We start from the raw sequence: 21,313 nt of genomic DNA, 5'->3' as shown, positions 1-21,313 counted from the left end.
GCCTGGTATAATAAATATCGCTGTAAGGAGCAATGACCATCAGTACGAACAGGCTCAGCACCAACATGCACCTTAGTTGGGGGGTGTGTCAGGGTAATGGGAATACACCAGAGAGACGATTCCCCTGACAAAAAGGTGGCAGAGTTAGTACCTAAGAAGTATTACCTTAAGGAAGGTTAAGCAAATTCTGTATCAGCTATTTCAGACCTACTGTAACATTCACACTAAACAATAACATCTTTTATTGCAACACTGTACAGACTACATTCAATTACTATTTTTTTTTTGAGAGGGCATCTCTCATATTTATTGATCATATGGTTGTTTTAAAACAACAATAAAATTTTGTATAGGGGACTCAATGCGCGATGTACAATCATTAATCCACCCCAAGCCGAATTCTTGTCAGTCTCCAATCTTCTGAAGCATAACGAACAAGTTCTTACATTGTGAACGAATTCTTCGATAGTGAATAAGTTCTTACATGGTGAACAGTGCAAGGGCAGTCATCACAGAAACTTTCGGTTTTGATCATGCATTATGAACTATAAACAAACAGGTCAAATATGAATATCCGTTTGATTTTTATACTTGATTTATATGTGGACCCCACATTTCTCGCTTATTATTTTATTATTTTTAATAAAATGCTGAAGTGGTAGGTAGATGCAAGATAAAGGTAGAAAACTTAGTTTAGTGCTGTAAGAGAGCAAATGTAGATGATCAGGTGTGTGCCTGTAGACTAAGTGTTAATCCAAGCTAGACAAGGGCAATAAAACATCCACGGATGCAGATTTCTCTCAAAACAGGGGGGTGGGGGGGTGGGGGGGTGAGGTTCTAAGCCTCACCTCTGTTGACCCCCAATTTCTCACCTGATGGCCCCCCTGCGACTGTGCCTGTCTTAGGTTGCTCCTCCCTTGAGGAATCTTAGCCGTCTCTGGCTAACCAGTCATCTTCTGGGGCCATACAGGGAAATGTAAAGTTGGTAAGTGAGAGAGAGGCAATATTGTTTGAAAAGGTTAGCTTTTTACTTCTTTGCAGATTTATGCCCTGTGGCTTTTATGCCCAGTATTTGTCTTGAGGTATCTTTACCACTTGGAAGAATTATGATACTCGGTAAATTCGATAGGAATTACTATCTTAACTGACATCCTTTCTTTTTATGGGTTTTTCCTCAACCAAGTTGAGAACACAGAGTTCCCATTAACTGACAGACTTAAACTTGATCCACTGATTTGTACCCCGAACTTCAAAAGGCGGATCACTGCAGTAGATATGATGGCCTAGTTCTTCCAAAGGTGGTTCGGGATCAGCTGTGGCAAACTGAGCGGCATCCTCAATCTCTTTCCTCACTTCAACATCAATTTCCTGAAAAATCAGATTGTAGTTCAGAAACTTTTGAACCAGCAGCATAGGTACCACCCAGCTCTACACTGACCCTATTGTTTGTGTAACAGCAACTACTAGTACTTCTAGATGATATTTTTTTAAACAAATGACACACCACTGTCCTACACAGGAATAGACATGAACATTTATGAATTTATTAGGAAGAAATACTTGTACTTCTTGGAGTGTTTACAGACTTTGTCCTGTGAAAATACAATACCTACGCTTTCCCATTTACTTAGGTAGCTCCCACAAGGATAGCAGCTTTTTGGGTGGGGGAAAAATTGCTGAGAAAGGAGAGCCTACCTTTAATTCTTCAACACTGGCAAGATTGCTGTTCACCATTCTATCCTTCAGAAGCATGATGGGGTCACTCTTACTTCTTACTTCCTGAATTTCTTCCCGGGTACGGTAACTACAGGGAGGGAGACATGAGTAGGTAAGAACAGTTCCAGCACAGCAGGGCCACTTGTGTGGAATACAGACACGTTTCTGAAATGGACCACATCAACACCTATGTCACCGCAGGAATGCTGGAACCACAAAACATTAGACCGAGTTCTTTTGTTATCTTTTATAAAAAAAAAAACCCTACACTGGCACTTCACCTGGCTTCTCTGGTATTGTGACAACAGGAGCCCTGTTTTTTATTTGTACCCAAGCTAGACGTAGGGCACGAAGGAAGTAGTGGAACCACTGTATGTGCCATTCCTTTCTCCCTTAAGACCACGGCGAAGTGCGAACAGCAAAAACTTTCCAGTTCTTGATTCTATAATACATTTTTCCACATAAGCTAACATTTTCCCTTAGAATTCCATCCTCCACTCAAAGGTCAAAGGCTTGTTATGTCTTACTTTGACTAAATCTATTTCTTTTAATTGTGTTACACTATGGCATTGTGGCATTACATGCCAGAGTTACTAAGTGACATGCAAAACTCCTATTCCAACAATCCTGACTCTCCAGGAGGAATATGCTGTGAAGGAATTACGGGTGATGCCCACAAGAGCTAAATGCCCCTAAGTACACTATTGTACCCACAGACCTTTTTTGCAACAATTTCTCTCCAATTTTAACTGATGCTCCTGCTAACAGGTACATACCACATATATTGTGGGGATGTTCAGAATGTTTTCTATATTGGAACCAATTTATCAGGAGGCACTAATTTCAGGCTAAGACTCAAGTAACTACCTCACACCAACTCGTGTCTAGCTTCAAAAGCAAATGTTGAAATGCTTCACTTTTTCATGTGAGCAGCACCACACTCAGATTTCCCGAGCTCCTACCTGACTCCAGGATCACTCATGCTGTGCCCATGGTAACGGTAAGTCTGTAGCTCCATCAGTATGGGCCCCTGAAACAAGCCAGTGGTGGTTAGGTGATACAACAGGCAGAGCCCACCACTAACCCATGGTCTCCAGTGCACACCCTTTCAGGATCACAGATCTTTTCACCACATCTTCTAGAAATTAGCTCACTAGTCAAGAATCCATTAGTTGGCTGATTCTTAAGTTATCTGTTCTCATTTCTAATGCCTAATTATTGCATGCTTCATTCTTCTAGTTTTCAACAGGACCTTAATAAAAGCAACCTGCTACCGACTGATATGAATTAAAAAGGCATTGAGGGTGTTGTAGAGCCCACTGACAAAGAATTGACTGTTTCATCGGCATTGTTTGATATTTAATCCTGTAAAAACAGCTTAGATTTAATGAAGAAAAACCTATCAGGAAGCAGGTGTGGCAGCAGGAGGGGGATGACTTTATCTTCAAGCCCCTACCTGCTCTGTGCCTGTTTCCTCATCTGCAAAAAGACCCTCAAAGTACTGCCAATTAAATAAAGCATAAAAAAATGCTCCATGCCTTGCCTATGTCCATCCTTCAGTAACTGCCACCTGCTCTTTGTTATATCATCACAACCACTTAGAAGCTGAGTGGGTGACGATAATGATAAACAGGTTTGAAGACCCTCCCCTAATTCTAAGCTCAGGTGGGGCAAGTCAACACATACTACAAACCACATAGGGCTGGAGACCGCATACCCACATAATCCTTCAGGAACTGGGAGGGGACACACCACTGAGCACCTGGACCCCTAGTCTCAGAGTCCTGATGCAGACTGCTGAGCCCAGACACCACCCCACCATCTCAGGCTCTATTTTATTCTCGTCTTCTCGTTTACCTGCTCTACACTTCCCTCCCTGCTTTACCCACTTCCTCCCATTTTCATCACTGCTAGCCAAATCTTAACTCTTACTTGCAGTACTGCACAACCAGACAGGGGAAGCCTCTGAAAGGTCAACCTCAGGGGCGTGCTTTCTGGGCTGTGGAACACCCACGTAGGAGCAGAACAGCTTTCCACCAGCTCTCATGGCACATAAGCCTCAATTTAGGCCAATCTAAGTGTTCCCTCTCCTGCCACAGCTGTAACCAAATGGCCAAGAGTGTTAAGACTGAAAGAGCAAGACTAAGATTACATAGTCTACGCACAGTATTTAATTCATAGACAATTGACACTGCAGGGGTCACCAGTCTCTTCACTACTCAAGGGGCTTTCAATCAATGGGTGATGGTGGTTGGAGGCACATAGTCTATTTTGTCTTTTGGTTTCGTTAATGGTCATGATGAAGACAGATGCAAAATGCTGAGGAAGCACTGGAAGAAACGACTTACCCCAAATGGGGGCAACATGGAATGTTTCCCAGGTGATCTACCAAGACCAAACTACTTATGAAGGGACCCAACTCACTTAACTGGACTCAGCCTCTCTCTTCCACACACCTCAATTAGCAGCTACTCCTGAACGGCTACAGTAGACATGTGGGAGGTATTCTTTCAGCTTTAAGACAGAAAAGTATCATTTGAAATCTCTAGTCCAGAGGCCTGAGAAAGTCTTACCTTTCCAGATCTACAATAGGCAGCTGCAAATCTTGTCGCCTCCCGGACACACAGAATATCCATTCCATCTACCTGTTAATACAGAGGATGGGGCAGAGCATAAATCAAACAGTTTAACCTTACATGACCTGTTCACACACTAAGAATACAGAAATCTTCAATTTGAGATTGTGAAAGGCACAGAGAGGCATCAAGCCATAGGGGTGTGCCCTGGCCCCCCAAGTACACTCACCCTCAGCCCAGGGATAAAGTCGCCTCTCTTATAGTAATCGGTGCTGGCTGCTGCTCTCTCAACAGATGTCCCCATTCCATAGCGGTTATTCTCACAGATGAAAATACAAGGTAATTTCCACAAAGCTGCCATATTGTAAGCTTCAAATATCTGACCCTGGAAGTATGTATAAAAAGTTCAAGTGGTTTCCTTTTGCTATTCTTCTCTACACGTCATCATCCACAAGTGTTGTTCTACCTGGCAGAGAAAGCTTTCATGAAGGATGAAAAGCCTCACCTTCTACAGCAAGGGTTAAAATGTGAAAAGGTCCCTCACCACAGAGTTTAAGCAGCAAAGACTTAATGGCTCTCTCAGGAGTGTGCTGCAGAAAGTGCTTGTGAAACATGCCAAGAGGAAAACCATTAGTCTGGTCATAAAACCAAATTTTAGCTTGCCATATGAATGGCTATTGCAACTAATAAGCAATATACTACTTCCCTAAAACAGAACTATGAATATTCAGCACTTTGAAAATAAAAGTGTTGTCATTATTGGAAAGTTAAGGGACATATACTCACCTGATTAGCAGCGCCATCACCATATAAAGTCAAACAGACCTCATCTTTTCCATTATACTTACAGGCCAGAGCAATCCCAGCTCCCAGGGGCACCTAATGTTAAAGATAACCAGGAAAGGAACCATAGAAATCCATGAGGAGAGACATTAACTCTGAATGTTATCTCCTGGCCAGAATCTGAGAAATTACACTGCTGCTCTAAACTCTCCCTACCTCATGCCTACCCCCAGTATTACAAACAAACCAGTAAAGTAACATGAATAATTATCCTGTTCTACTTCAACCATTAAATAATATTTCTGCATTCAAAGATTCAACTAATCCCAAAGAGCCAAAAAATGAAACCTAAGTATTTTTTTATAACATAGAATTTTAATACATTAGTAAACCAAACAATCCAGATATGATTTTATGCTGTTACATCTTCATTATTCATTAACTGAGAACAAGGAGGACTACATAACCACAGAAGCTGGCTTGAGGTTCCAACCAAGCCCCTAACACCTCATCACCTGCCCCTCCTTGCCTGACACGAACGTCAGCATTGTCTACAGCAGGAGGAGGCAGGGCCAAGTGGTTGGGACTCATGTACTGAAATACAAATTAAAAGATGAAGGTGGAGCTCCACTGCTAGAGGGTCTTGCTTGCTTATAAAACACAAATACCTAAAAGGAAAAATTGTAATCATCCAAATCTATTTACTGAATGATTGAATGGTAGGGTATGAAGAGCACACCAAGCCCCCAAAGAACTGAAACACTTCAGAGGGACGTTCTCTGGAGGATGAAATACTGTAAAGACATGGGTCAAGGCCAAAGCAGAGAGCATGCAATCCTCATCCTCAACTACCTGAGCTCCGACGATGCCATTGCCCCCGTAAAAGTTCTTGGCATACATATGCATTGAACCTCCTTTTCCTTTAGCACAACCTCCTCTTCGTCCTAGAAATGGCAGCACACATACACATATCAAAAACCGAATATACAGAGCCACACCCCAACACTTACTTAGAGGCTCCACTATCAGAACTCAGAGGCCACTTCACTTGTACAAGCACCTGCTCCTCTATACATATTCCCCCATCTCCTGGTCTTTTCATAATGCAGATAAGACCAGTTCCATGTCCTTGACCTTTCCAACCTTTCCAGCTCTCTAATCACTGAGTTTCCTTCAGATGCTAGCATTGTCCTCTGTACCTTCATTTTTTTCTTTGTTTTTGCCAGTTACAAATGATTTTTCCTATACTGGTACACTGAATAGTTCAACAGTCAGGCAGAACAAAGGGAATATTAACAGGATTCTTAGAATTTAAATTATATACAATGAAATGTTTCCACTCAATTTACTTTCTATGATGGCTAGATTTCTGCTGGCACGCTTGAGTGATAAACACTATTCTGATTTTCTAGTGCTACCCTTTTTAAACTTTTACCTGAAAAACCAGAAGACCTCAAAAATGGTCATTCACACAGAAGCACAACAGAGGTACCAGAGCACCGAAAGAGAGGGTTTTTTTTTTACTCAAAAAGGTTTTAATATTAACTCATAATGCTTAGCATGTTAATAGGAAAGACTTGAAAATTTCTCAATCTCCCCTTTTTATAAATCAACAGCAAACCTGTAAGCTCTGTGAGAATTTCTCGGACAGAAAGCCCTCGAGTAAAGGTGAAGCCATGAGCCCGATAGGCTGTGATGAGATGGTCTGTAGGATTTATGCCCGCCTCCAGGCCCACACAACAAGCTTCCTGCATTAAAGGATGAAGCAGTGATGAGTCAATACAATACACATTTCCAGATAAAAAGTTCCCTAGACTATTATGGAACAGTTGGCCGAGTAGAACTCTTCATTAATAACCACAGAAAGTAGCTCTATTTTCTCATCAGAAACAGAGTACAGTGTTAGAGACCAAGCCAGAAGCTATAAACTGGCCATCCACAGATGTGCGCTGTTTCTTTTAAGCCTGTACTGTCATTTGGAAAAAAATCCTGACTCAGATGTCAACATCAAATTACAGGGGGAATCTCACATGAATATAGAGACTTCTGTCTTCTCTTGAAAAAACAGTGTAGGAAGCGTTAGCCCCGCATTTCCATATGGCAGCAACTGGCTGGAACCCAGTTACAACGTCCCACCACTCTCTATTTTTTGTATAGCTGGCCTTCTTCACTCATTTATTCCACCTAGCTGGTCCCTACAGACATCTGAATTTGTAGCTTTGGCCTAAACCTGCAAAACAAAAACCCCTTCCCTCAAAAGTATATCCAGTACAGGTCATCACAATGACGTAAAAGCATAGGAAACCAGCAACATGATGTGTGAATAGTCTTTAGCATAAGCTTCACAGTAGGTCTCAGCAGCCTCATTTTTCTTCTAAAATACCAGCCTCAAATCCCTAAGATGCATAAGGCAGAGTAAAAACTAAGAAATACAAACCCTACTTAAATTTCTAAATAACATGGTCTTACTACAAAGCTACCACCCACCTGACCATCACACAAGTGACAGAAACCACGAATAATTTTCTGCTTATACAGCTGATCTGCCTTCAGCTCCATTCTGCGGACTGTCTGCATCATCCTGTAGTATCTGAGCCCTTCCTCCCGGGTGAGCAGTGTGGTGACAGGAGGGCCTTCTTCCAGCCGGTGAAGATCACATTTCTGAAATGGAATCACACAGTTATCTTCCAGTTACTACACTGAAAATGCTGCCAACCCATTTTGAGATCTAACTCCATGGCAAACAATATTTAACTCAAAAACCAGCAGAGAAGCATGGCAGAAATGCTGCATATTGTTTCTGACTCCTTAACTCATAAAGTTCACTATGTAATGGGATAGGGTTTTAGAGGAAGTAAATATTTCTAAGGTGACTCTTACTGAAAACCCCTAGATGCCAACTAAGTTATAAGTTGAAAGACAAACTTTTAAAGAATTCTAAGATCTTCTCAAATGTTTTACTGAAACATTCCAAATTTTGCAGTAAGTCTTTAAATTTTATAGCTCCTCCCTACCCCAGGAAACATCAGCAAGCTGCTAAGTAAATTTTCTTGCTAAACTTCACTGAACCTTTGACTCTAGATCATTTGGAAGAAAACGGTGAAAAAGCATGAACATCAAAATGTTCTATACCAAAGGTGAAGCTGTTTACCAAAGCGTACCTGTGGAAAAATTAGCAAAGTACAACAACTCTTACCTTGATCTCAAATGTAGCATCGTTTGCAAAATTACGGGATGCCACCAGCACTCTGCTTGCCTTGAAAGACCAAAATATACAAATATATCAGTACTTTTTATTGTCTGTTGTTTCTGAAAGTCATTATTATTTTTAATCAGTTATCAGGATGCAGCCCTGACATTTCAATAAGCCCAACATATTCATGAGCTTCCATTCTGTTCACTGTGTTATGATCATGTTTTCCAAAATGAATCCATACTATGGGCAATGAAACACAATCATTCCCCCATATGAAGACAAAAAGCAAAGAAAGGGGGCAAAAACCAAACCCACCCACTTAATCATTTCATTTTCAAAGAAACTACAGTGAGAATACAGTGAAGTTAATGGCCTAAGTGAAGAGACTAGATCATCTGTGGGCTAGTCTTTATGCTAGTCTTAGTTGTAACCAGATGATGAGGAACCTAAAGCTTCACTTTCAGAATTACTCCTCAAATAAAACTATGATTCAATTCCTGTTTCAAAACAAACCAGTCTTCTACAATATGAGTCTGTAAGAAAAATATTTTAAATTACCCAAATTATGAGATAATTCTGTTAGTAAGAAATGTGCGAGACAAATGGTAAGAAACTTAGCGCTCCCTGACTGAAAAACAGTGGGCTTGAAGGATGTTTACAATTTTAACAGATACCCTAACTCTTGGACAGACTCCTCCTGAAGCCCCAGAAGAGAGATCTTCTCTACAATAGTGTAGCCTTCTTCATGTTTAGGTAGCTGTCACCACTTGGGTGGTAAAAAGCTGGGGGTTTTCATTCTTGCAATCAAAGATACCTGCTCACAGCTAAAGTACTCTGTGATGGGTAATGTCCAAGTTAGGCCACAAACATTTAACCTTTAGTATTATTGAACTGTTTTAGCCACATTCGGCCATGTTTTCACACACTCATGAACCAAGACTTCTTTTCATGGAAACTTACACATTCTTCAGATTCCACAAAAAGTACTTCTGATGTGTTCGTACAGTCTGTATTACCTTACCATCTAACTTCTAGCCCTGGACTTGACCTTGGTGAGAGGGTTAAGAGCTACCCGTTAACTATAACTCTTATCTCTTCACTCATCAATACACCATTATCTGATAAAGCCAACAAGTAAACACAATGACACTGCTGGAGGAAAAAGCTAACTGAGGGGGGAAAGAGCAGGACAATGTCCCAAGGCTTCCACCGTAGGCCCAGAGTAACCCCCAGTGCTCTCAAACCCTGAGAAATGAACACCATAATAAACTACAGCAGCATTTCCACTTACTCTAAGATATTAAGTAATAACACCAACTTTAATTCACACAATGAGTTTGTTAAAGGATAAATTCCTTAAACCTGCTTATATCACGTAGAAACTGGTGTTCCTGTCTTGATGGGACTAACATCTGATAAGCTGACTTAATTTTAAAGACACTTGCAAATCAAAGTTTCAAGCCCAGAACCACTAGAAAACCGACATGCTGTACAAGAAACCTGTCAAGTCCATGACAAACAGTTTCAAGTATGTTTTCCTTCAGCTAATAATAATCTCTTTAGCATCAAGACGTATAGATTAAAAAAATTAAGTACAGGTCTATGATGATTCTAAAACAAACCCTTTGAACACTCTAGTAGCTTGTTACCACACCTGAAACCTGTGACATGAGTGAGCACACCAGATCCAAGAGCCTGGGCTGCACTGAGCACTCTGAGGACATCTCAGCAATTATTAGTTTATGGAAACAATGATCTGCTCTGTTGCAGGGAGGGGACCTATGAAGCAGGGTTTCAGCCCAGACACACATAATCTAGGCTTAATGAAAGGGTACCTCACCGTGACCCTCCTTACCCCAGAACGACCAGGAGACACGGGCCCACACAAGAGATTTTATTATCTGAAAGAGAAAGTGGCTGTCCCCAGAGAGAGGGAGCAGCAGCTTGTGGATGAGGAAGCACATTTTTAAGGAGTAGGGGTAGGGTGTGTTCTGCGTTGGTGATTGGATCTTAAGGGGGTGGGCGACCATCTGGTCGGTGGTGATTGGATCTTAAGGGGTGGGGGTCTTAGTGCACCAGAATTTGCCTTCAGTTAATACATAATTCTTCAAAATATTTTTCTCTGTGCCTTAGAATAATTACTGCAACATATGCAGGCATGCAAAACAGGCAAAGAGAGGGGTGGCTCAAAGGAAGGAGCAGTAACTTTCACTGTCTCTTATCCTCACTTAAAAAAATAAAGATTTGTGGGGGGGACCTGGTATAGGGGAGAACCTAGTAAACATAATGTTCTTCATGTAATTGTAGATTAATGATAACAAAAAAAAAAAAGAAAAAGAAAAAAGAAAAGGGGGATTACTCCCTGATAGGATAAAACTGCAAATCACCGATTAATGCATGCTTTAAATATCTTTAATTTTGATCATTTAAAGGGTGTCAGATGATCAGCTATGGAAGTACATTTTTCTGATAATATTCCTTTCTCTTAAAAAAAAAAAAAAAAGCAGTTCCTGTGTGATGATCTCCAGTAAGTTCTTCACAATGGTATAAAGGGCATATCAAAGTGTGGGCAAAGGGTTTGTTTGTGTTTATACAGAGGGTCAAAGCCTAATTTGGCTACCCAGAAAACGAATTAAGATACGATATGAAAAAGAACTTCCAACACCAACATTCTCTGGAAGAGTCATTCCAGAAGATGATCACCAAAAAACTTCAACAAAGATCCTGGTGCTGTTGCAGTTGTAGCTGCATTCATCCCACCGGTTCCTGGACTTGACATTGGAATGAAGGAGATATCTAAGCTGGCCTGTGCATACAGTAAAACAACAAATTTGACTGGATCTATACTGTTGGAACTCAACCAAGAATTAGGAGAAGTGCAAGGTGCAGCGCTCCAAAATCTTGCAACTATAGACTATCTACTATTAAAAGAACATATGGGATGTGAACAGTTCCCAGGAATGTGTTGTTTTAATTTGTCTGATTTTTCTCAAAATATTCAAATTCAGTTAGACAATATCCATCATATCATTGATAAGTTTTCACAAATGCCTAGGGTGCCTAACTGGTTTTCTTGGTTTCACTGGATATGGCTGGTAATTGTAGGTCTGCTTTGGTTATGTAGCTGTATTCCTATTATGTTAATGTGTGCACACAATTTAATTAGTAATTTAAAACCTATACATGCTTATGTTACACTACAAGAAGATATGTCAAAGAAATAATCAATCTTCCCATGTTTTCTTCCGTCTGCTACTTCTATAGCTTCTCTTCTTCCTTCATAATTACAACCCCTAAGTAGAATTCGTGCCTCATATTGAAATTACCGAGTATCATAATTCTTCCAAGTGGTAAAGATACCTCAAGACAAATGCTGGCCATAGAAGCCACAGGACATAAATCTGTAAAAAAGTAAAAAGCTAACCTTTTCAAACAATATTGCTTCTCTCTCACTTACCAACTTTACATTTCCCTGTATGGCCCCTGAAGATGACTGGTTAGCCAGAGACAGGTAAGATTCCTCAAGGCAGGAACAACCTAAGACAGGCACAGTCGCAGGGGGGCCATCAGGTGAGAAATTAGGGATCAACAGAGGTGAGGCTTAGAACCTCCCCCCGCACCCCACACCTGATCATCTACATTTGCCCTCTTACAGCACTAAATTATGTTTTCTACCTTTATCTTGCATCTACGTACCACTTCAGCATTTTATTTAAAAAAAATAATAATGATAATAATAAGGGAGAAATGTGGGATTCACATATAAATCTCAAGTATAAAAATCAAACGAATAATAATTGACCTGATTGTTTATAGTTCATGATGTGTGATCAAAACAGAAAGTTTCTGTGATGACTGCCCTTGCACTGTTCACCATGTAAGAACTTACTATGTAAGAACTTGTTCACCATGTAAGAACTTGTTCGTTATGCTTCAGAAGATTGGAGACTGTTGAGAATTAGGCTTGGGGTTGATTAATGATTGTACATTGAGTCCCCTATACAGAATTTTATTGTTGTTAACAACCATATGATCAATAAATATGAGAGATGCCCTCTCAAAAATAAAAAATAATAAAAATAATAATAAAAATAAAAAAATAAAATGCTGGAAAATAAAAAAAGCTATCAACTGATTAAAAAAACACACACACAAAAATAAATAAAATAAAGAGAAAGCAAGTTATGCACAGGAATCCATTTCCACTGTAATAGTAATCTCTCTCAGTAAGAATTTTTGACTGGGTGAAGTTATAGTCCACTTTTGTTTTGTCTATTAGCAAACCATTGTAACCCAAAAACTCAATTCCATTTGATTTGGGCTGTATTATACTAGTTTTGAAGAGGCCAAACTTTTACTGAGGTGAAGATGAAGTGCAATTTGCATTTCATGCCAAAGCACTGCTATAAGACTGGAAAACACAACCCGGGGTATTTTGAACAGTTGAGAGAACAAGGCTCTGATTTTAAATGACTTCTCTCTGTTCAGAGGGACAGAGGAGACAGTAATTTGAAAAATCACACACAAATTTTCCCTTTCCTGTAGAACATCACCAATTCTATCGAAGTTTTTTAAATGTAGTCCTTTAAATTCAACATAATACAGCATTAACTAAGGCCCTGTATGTTTTATCTCCACATAAGTTTTTAGTTGAATATAAGTAACAGGAACATGTTTTCTAGATAGCCTAGTGCCTGGAACACACTAAGACCTCAGTAAACTCGCTATATCATGTGTATATGCAGAAGTAATGGTGAAATGTGCTTGTCCTTGAGGTAGACCCAGTTACAATTTAAATGCTAATAACTGATTCATCAAACTGTTTTGTAGTTATTTCAGTCAGTGGAATTCCTACAGGGGGGTTCACTTCCTACCTCTCCATGATCTCTGCCCATATTAAACAGAGTTGTCACCAAGTCCCAGGAGAATTATTAGAGCCAGAATTGAAAGTCAAAGCTTGGCTGCAGTTACACAAGTAATACTACCTCCCTATGCCTAGAGGTCAAAATACTTGACAGAGTTAGACACATTTAAAAGCAGGAGACATAAACAGCGCTAACCTCTAATCCCACCCTCCCTAGCACCACAGTGGTTTTCCTTAGCTACTTTTAGAGTGTGTGTGTGTACGGGGGAGGGCAGTCTCCTCTGGGTTCTGCTTTACTGCTCCTGAATTGACTGTCAATTAAAGCTCATCGTTGAGGGAATGGGAAGTGTATTTCTGGGAGACCTAACTCTGTCTGAATCCTCCAGAAAACCGAGGGCAAGTGTTAAACGTATTCCAAAACGGGCACTCACACAACAAAACTGTAAAGGTATGCACGCGTTTAAGCCTCACAACACCATGGGTGAGATTTGTATCACTTCCACTTTAGAGATGAGGAGACTGAGCACGGAGATGTTTAAAAAAAAAAAAAACTTGCCCAAGGTCACAGGGCTAGTAAATAGGCAGGTGTTCGGAAGGAGCCAGTCGCCGAATTTCACGCTCTTAATATATTACCTGGCCCCCTCGGTCAAAAGGGATTAAGTTAGAAAGTTTTAGACCCAGTGGACCGGGAAGGGGGTCAACTGGAGGCTCGAGGAAGCCCAAGGCTCCCTCTTCTGTCTGCAGCAAACCAACAGGCGCTTCTGGAGGCCGCGGCTGCCCTCCACGCGGGCCTTGCCGAGCTCCCCCTCCCCCCAGGCGGCGCCGGTGGGCCGACTAGACGCTCCTCCCGGGGCCAGGTGCAGGGTGCGCGGGGCAGAGGCAAAAGAGAGGCCGAGGGCTCTCCTCCACCCTGCCGCGCCCGAAGCCCGGCCAGTCCTCCGGCGTCGGGTCCTGCCTCGGTCCCACTCGCGCCCCACCCCGAGCCGCTCATGCTGCCTCACCGGCTTCTGGGCGACGCCCGACAACACACGGGAGACCGCGGCGAGCATCTTCCTCATGGAGTACGGGCTCTGGCGGCGGCGGCGGAGGCGGCGGCGACTCGCGACCACCCAGACCGCGCAGCCCCAGAGTCCCCAAGTCTCCTTCAGGCGCCCGAGGCGGACGCCACGCCCTAATCGCAGCGCGACGTGAGGCGGACGGAGAGACGTCATGCGCCGCGCGGGGCCACGGGCCAACCAGGACGGCTCCCAAAGGTTTCCCCGCCCACTTGAAAGGCCTGCGGCCACTTATTGGGTGTCTGAGCCAGACGGAGCGCGGCGATGGCTCCTGCCGTCACCACGCGGAGGGCGGGTGTGAAGCCGGGGACCTGAGGACGCCTGCGTGGGAAGGTACGGCTCCGCCTCCAAGGTGCCGCGGGGAAAAGGCCCTCTTGGATTTTGCGCCGCAGGTTGGCCGCGCAAGATTGGAAATCCTGCACGCCAATCTTGCAGTGCGCCCGTCCTGCCAGTGCTGCAACTTTGCAGCCTTCGCTCAGTACACGCGATGACGAAGATTAACAGCGTGGTCAGGGCCAAAAGACGGAACATCTGGTTTCTATAAATGGTTCTGCCGCTCACTTGTCTTTAAGAGATCACGTAACAGCTGTAAAACGCTGCCCAGTCTACTTGGCCTAGGATCCAAAAATCGGTTCCCCAAATAAATCTTGAGAGATCAAATGGGAAAAGCCTTTGGCTCTAGTCACAGGCTCACAAGCTCAACGTGAGTTACAACAGCAGGACACAGCTAATGATAAAAGCACACACAAAGAAACAAACACAAAAACAGCTCTGGCTTCAGAGGAGTTCCCGGGTCAAAGATTGGTTGTGCACTAGTGGGATTGCACTTCGGATGCTGTGTTCATATTTGGGCTCCGCATCTTAAAGAGAATAATGACAAAAAAGGGTGGAATCCAGGGGACAGTGCTCAGAATGGTAAGCGGCTGTAACTGTGACTTGTGAAGAGTGATTAAAGGAGTCAGGGGAAAAAACAGACTGACTTGGGGTGGGCTGGGTTTTGTTTGTATGACAGTCGACCGCCGTTGTTCAGTCACATGACTCAGGTCAACCGGTGGCATACTACAGGGCCCTCACAGATGGCTGGGTCTCTGCTCCATATCTTCACTCTGGAATCCAGACTGATGGAGCTATCTCTATCAGGAATTTAACTTGTCTCATGGTAGAGGGAAAGGAGATCATTTAACCTGGCTTTCAAAGCTTCTACCCAGAAGTGACACATGTCACACTTCAATTTCCATAGACCAGCGCCAGTTACTCAACCACATCTGAGATCAGTGGAGTGAACTATAATTCTCCTGTCAGGCGGAGACCGGAGAATTCGATGAACAGTAAAACCACAGAGGATTAGATACATCATTACACATTTTCAGGCCCATCATGTTCCAGGGGTAAGAGCTATTATATAAGTGTGTGTGTAAATAAAAGTATTTCAGTTCATTATAACAGTGAATTTTCTAACAATACGAATTATCTAATGAGCTAATTCCAGTCAGCATTCAAAGCAGAAGCTCAAAGCATGACCAACTGTCAGAATAGCCGGAAAAAGGATTTGGCCACTGGCAAGAGCCTGGACTGAGAGACTGTTGATTCCTTCCACCTCTATAATCAGGTTACAGTGAAGAGACTGCTCCTTAAAGGAGTGAGAGGGCACCATTAAAAGGCAAGTATGGAAGTGAGATCCGCCGCACAGCATGACTTCAGCAGAGGCCAACGCTGACTGAATGTGAAGGGTGAAGAAAAAGAAAAGGCAAAGGGTCAGAGGCCAGATATCCAGGGCACAAGTAGCAGCTGGTCTGGATGCTCTGGGACATGTTGACCTGGAGGTGGCAGTGGAACAGCTAGCTATCTGAAGATGTCTCCTAGGAAGTTGGAGTTGTAAATCTCGCTCGATATATGAATTTGAGAGTTATTTGCATGGGGTGATACTGATTATGTATGTCTAAGAGCACTGTAGGACACACAGCCTTAAACTCGCTCACTCATTCAATACCTATTTATTGAGCACAGATTATGTGTCTGGTGCTGTACTAGGCATTGGGGCTAGAGCATGGAACAAGTAGAATGAAGCTTGTCTAGCTCACAGAGCTTATAGTCTGATGGGGGGTAACTAAGAAGTGCACATAAATATATTTTGTGTGATCCCGTGGAGAGCTTTTCAAAGGGACCAACAAATACAAATGCCCGGGGGAGGAAATAAACATTGTATGTTAGAGGAATAGCAAGACAAACAAGGGACTACAGTGGCATAACGCAGGCAGAGAGCCACAGGAGATGAGAGAAACCAGAACAGGTAGGGTACCGTTGCATTGACCAATCTGGCTGCTGAGTAGAGATTTGATCACAGGTGAACAAGAGCACCCACATGCTTATTTGAGCTCTGGATATTTTCTGCTTCCTTGGGGAACTCAGAGTTGTAGGCAGTAGCAGACTGGATGTGAGCTGTTCTTTGCTTCATATTTGCAATAACTAGAATCCTAGGTCTTTCCAGTAGAGACAGCCAGGGTGTGTATTTTTACAGGGGATTATCTGTCATGAGTTTATGCTGCTATTTCCAATTCAAATTCAGGACCACCAGGCTTTTACTTCTTTGATTTTATGTTCATGCCTCTTTTCTTTCACCCTGAAAATCTTGGTTCTTAAAGACATTAGCATAATTATATGTTCACTTTCTCTGTGTGTGTAGTCTCAATAACGCTGATAACTGAAAGCAATTTCAGATTGTTTTTGGCAGTTCTTTTCATCCTGGCCTCATTACTGTTTCAGTAACCCCAGGTCATTCTCTGTAGGTTATGTTAGCAGCTTGGTATATGGTCAAACTCATTTGTTGCATTTCATCTCCATTTTTATTCCATTTTGTTTTATGGTTATGTAACACATTTATATGGGTCCAAAGTCAAAATAGCCCATAGCCATAATGCTTCTGCTAGCACAGGGTCTAGCACATCAAAAATGCTCAAATATTCCTTGACTTTTGCAACCCATGTATGATCTATTCTAAGTCATCCACTGGGGAGTGGCTCCCTCCAAGAGGTGCCATAGCATCTTCACAGGGGCCCGGGTTTCCTGAATCCCTGAATCCCCTGAATAATGGGACGTATGAATAATGGTGGGTATGATCGTCTCTTCCTATTAGCCAATATGGAAATGTGGAGAATGGAGTCCAAAATCTTCCCTATTGGAATGTGGCTGTGCTCAAGCCAGAGACAATGTCAGCATGAAATGCTGGGCCGCCAGGTCTGTATTTCAGGCTGGGCGATGCCTTTGACCTACTCTACGCCGTCTGGCAAGAGCTGGGCTGGCCCTCCTTCCCCCTTGGCCTCAGAGCAGACTGCATCACATGGCTTGTCCTTCCAGCTCTGGCCTCCTTCTCCCGTTGTGCAGTCCCTGGCTGATTAGACTAGCCTTAAGCTATTGTTAGTCATTTTCTGTGACTGAAACAGCCTTTGGAAACCTGGGAATAGCTTATGGAGAGGCAGCATAGTGTCTGGACTCTGGAACCAAGTCCTCCTGGTCTCAAACCCTGGCTCAACCCTGACTAGCTGTGTGGCTTTAGGCAAGTTGCCTAACCTCTCAGTGCTTGGCTTTCCTCATCTTTAAAAGGAGTGTAATGACAACATTCATGTTACAGGGCTGTTTTGAAGCTTACATAGATTAATATTTGTCAAGCACTTAGGATGCTATACTAGAACTTGGTAGATATGCAAATCTTTTAACCTCTTGGTACCTTGCTGTTCTCATTAGTTAAGCAAATTTTAGAAACTTCTATCTTCCAGGTGTACTTCGAAAATAAATCAGTTAAGGGGGCTCTACTATCTATATAGTCAATAGTTACTGTTTGGGGGCCACCAACAAGTGCTACTAAAGGATAGGATCTGTGTCACTTAGTACTTGGCCAAAGGTCATTAAACAACCAGGCCAAACAAAGGCAGATGTGGATGGGAGGAGCGTGGTGTTCAGTGGCCTTTGCACTCATGGCCACAGCTGGCAGCTTCTTTCCTGTCAAGTTTTTCACCCACAGAAATCCACCAAGCCTTGTCAACTGCGGTACTGTCTTAACCATTCCATACACTCTGCTAATCTTAAAGAAACTAAAACCGGGATTTACTAAACACAAGGTAGGTGCAATTATGGATTTTACCAAATAGCTATAACATGGTTCTTTTATAAAGCATTTTCTCATCATTTTAAAATGAGCTTTTTTTTTTATTATAAAAGAAACATGTTCAATGCAGAAATTCTGGAAATTAAAGATAATTCAAAATTTAAAAATCACGATCATACAGCTCACATAAACCCCTCTTAATAAGTCAGTAGTCAAAAAATATCCCAGGGATATATTTTGCTACACATTAAAACATTTTATAGAAATGAGATCAGGAGATAACTAATATTTTTAAATCCTTTTCCACAGGCGATTAGATATTTTTAACAACCTTATTTTTAACTCCAAATATTCCCCTGGGGCTACAATCCATTCAGCCAACCCCCTTATTGTTGCACATTAGATCGTTTTTCTATTTTTACAATCATAACTCATTCTTGATGAGCATATTGGAGCTATCGCCTCATCCAAAAAAAATTTTAGGATAAATTTCTAGAGGTGAAATCCCCAGGTCCAAAGGCATGCAAACATTTTTAGGGCCCTGATTCGTATCACTACTTTGCCCCCAAGAAGCATTAAAATACATTTTCAGAAATCTACCTGGGGCCCAAAGAGAACATTATACCTATAAAAGTCGGGATTTCTACATATTTTAACATTTTGTTGACTCTGAGGGTCTTGGTAAAGGGGCTAAAAACTGAGTCCAGTTAGGGTCACTTGCTTTCCGGACAGCACGGCGGGAACGCGGCGCATGCGCACCCTCGCCCTCTGGGCCTGGGTCCCCGAGCGGCTCCGGCCGGCGGGGGCTGCGCCGTCCCCCGCGCAACCTGAGCCTGGACGCGCGTTTCTGCTCTCCGCTCTCTTTTGCTCCTCGAACCGCAGTAATTCTCAGTGGCAGCGGCGCTGTCCACTGTTACTCGCAGCGGGCTTTTCTGCGGGTGGGAGTTTGTCGTCACAACGATGTGGGGAGCACTCTCGAACTTAGATGCCCAACATCCGGCGCCGTGAAAACATTTTCTGTTTCTCTCGTGACTCTCAAATGTTCCTCTGGACCTTCACGTAGGTGCAAAACCTGCATCAAAAAACCTATACGTAATGTCTACACCTAGACCTGAACTTCACTCTACAGAGAAATAAAAAATAGTTCGTGAATGAATTTTCCAGGACTACAAAGGTATTTGGTAAGGAAAATGAGGAAAGACTGCCTCACTAATTTGTTTTGTTCTGGGCTTTTCCAAGACTTGTTTACCATTGCAGAGAAATCCTATCACTAATGGCAATGCTGCTAGTGGCAGTTAACTCACCGATTTAACACCCTACCTTAGTCTACACCTGCAGCGGTCAGTCACAGCGATTCTATGCCCGGGTGCAAACATCCAACCACTTCATTGTGACTCTTAAGTGGGGTTACAGCCAAGCATACGTACTCGTTTGTAACACGAATAGTTACTGTTTGGCATGTACTTTGCTTTCATTTCTTCTTTATATTATACTCTCTTTAAAAATATAAAAATCATGTGTGTAGGTAGGTGATGTTATCTGCAAATTGCATTTCAGGATTGTAAAGAGGGTGTTTAAAAATATTTGCTAGATGATGGACAGTGACTGTAATGGGGTATGTGGGGGGGACTTGGTGATGAGGGGAGTCTACTAACATAATGTCCATGTAATTGTATATTAATGATACAAAAAAAATCTATGTATACATTTGAACAATAAAGTTAGTTTTATCTGTAAAAAAAAATATTTGCTAGAAAAAGGGGGGGCATTGGGCAGCGGTAGTATTGAGAGCAATTTGCTGCGACCCCTGGTGGCACACTCGAGCATTGCTTCACTCAGCTGATGGTTCTGGGCTTGAAAGCTTGCTGGCCCCAAAACGTGGCAACGAAATGAAAACTCCCCGAGTTGTCTTTGGCCTCCTCTCCCATTTGGATCCCCCCCAACCGCACCCCTCCTCCAGGTCACACAACTAGCATTCCCTAAAGTGAATCCCAGTTATTTCTCAGAAAGGAGATGCTGCTGAACATGGTGTTGTGTGTGGGCAGCGGAGCCGGTGGGATGGGGCCAAGGGAAGAAGTCCAGCCCTGTATACTTGTTCATATCTAGAAAATCTAAGGAAAGTTGAGGGCACGTCATAAACCATTATTTTTTCGTCTTACCTGCTCGTGTTTCTCAGCTTTCTTCCTCCATGCATAGCAAGGTATGGCATGTACTTTCAACACAGGCTTTTGTCTGCACCGGGCCACTTGTATTCCCCACGGGTTGATGCCGACGCAGCTTGTTTGGGGAGGAGCCCAGAGTCGGCCTTAAATCCTCGCCAGGAATGGGCAATATTTATCAGTCTCTCCATATGAGACCACGATACTTTGCTCAGTTTCCAAAGTGCCTGGACTGGATTTTAAGGAATTTTGCAATTTTCTAAGGGCGCCAGAGCCCAGAGAAAGTGTCTCTGCAGCGCCTTTCCTGGAGGGCGGCGGCGGCAGAAGCGGCGAGGATTACTCCCCACGGGGAAACAAGGTCCCCCCACCGCAGCACCGCTCCCAATCGAGCCTGGGTGCCTTTAATAAAATACTTAAGGGAGAAAAGCCATTCCTCCTCCTGGAAACTTGGGACCTCCGCTGTGAAAGACCAGTGTCTTCTGGTGGCCTAAGTGGGCATCTTTTCAGAGAAAACGAGAGTCTCAAACGGCCAGAGGACTTTGTATCTGTCATTTCTCTTGCACTTGTTTGTGGCAGGCATTTTGAAAATAAAGGTCCTCCTGGGCTTCTCAAACATGAATAAATAAGAAAGAAAGAGAAAGGAAAAGAAAGTGTAGGCAAAAAAGAAAGGGAAAAAATTGGAAAAAGAGAGAGCGGACCTAGGTCAGAAGATGACTTTTCTGGAGGCAGAACCCTGCAGGGGCAGAGGCGAGGGGGAGTGGAGGAAGTCCACAAGGGGAACAAGGCTCCCTTCGCTGGCAGAGCTGCAAGTGTAGTGTGCACGCACCGCCTGGGCTCCTTAGCAGAGCCTGACTCCAGGCTC

General features: G+C 42.9%; 1 protein-coding gene across 1 annotated transcript; it reads right to left on the bottom strand.

Moving 5' to 3' along the window:
- Positions 1-218: 218 nt before the first annotated feature.
- Positions 219-14,324, bottom strand: PDHA1 (pyruvate dehydrogenase E1 subunit alpha 1). The gene is made up of 11 exons (XM_037020554.2): positions 14,137-14,324; positions 8,272-8,331; positions 7,563-7,736; positions 6,697-6,823; positions 5,928-6,019; positions 5,079-5,171; positions 4,522-4,677; positions 4,290-4,361; positions 2,679-2,746; positions 1,696-1,804; positions 219-1,368 (listed from the first exon to the last, which is right to left on the bottom strand). Exons 1-11 carry the CDS (start codon positions 14,191-14,193, stop codon positions 1,204-1,206), a joined length of 1,173 nt encoding a protein of 390 aa, XP_036876449.1. The 5' UTR covers positions 14,194-14,324; the 3' UTR covers positions 219-1,203.
- Between the last annotated feature and the right edge of the window lie 6,989 nt (positions 14,325-21,313).

Source organism: Manis javanica, chromosome X (assembly GCF_040802235.1).
Source record: "Manis javanica isolate MJ-LG chromosome X, MJ_LKY, whole genome shotgun sequence".
Taxonomy (NCBI): domain Eukaryota; kingdom Metazoa; phylum Chordata; class Mammalia; order Pholidota; family Manidae; genus Manis; species Manis javanica.
The sequence above is the reverse complement of the archived record's forward strand: the minus strand, read 5'-3'. Positions and strand labels throughout refer to the sequence as shown.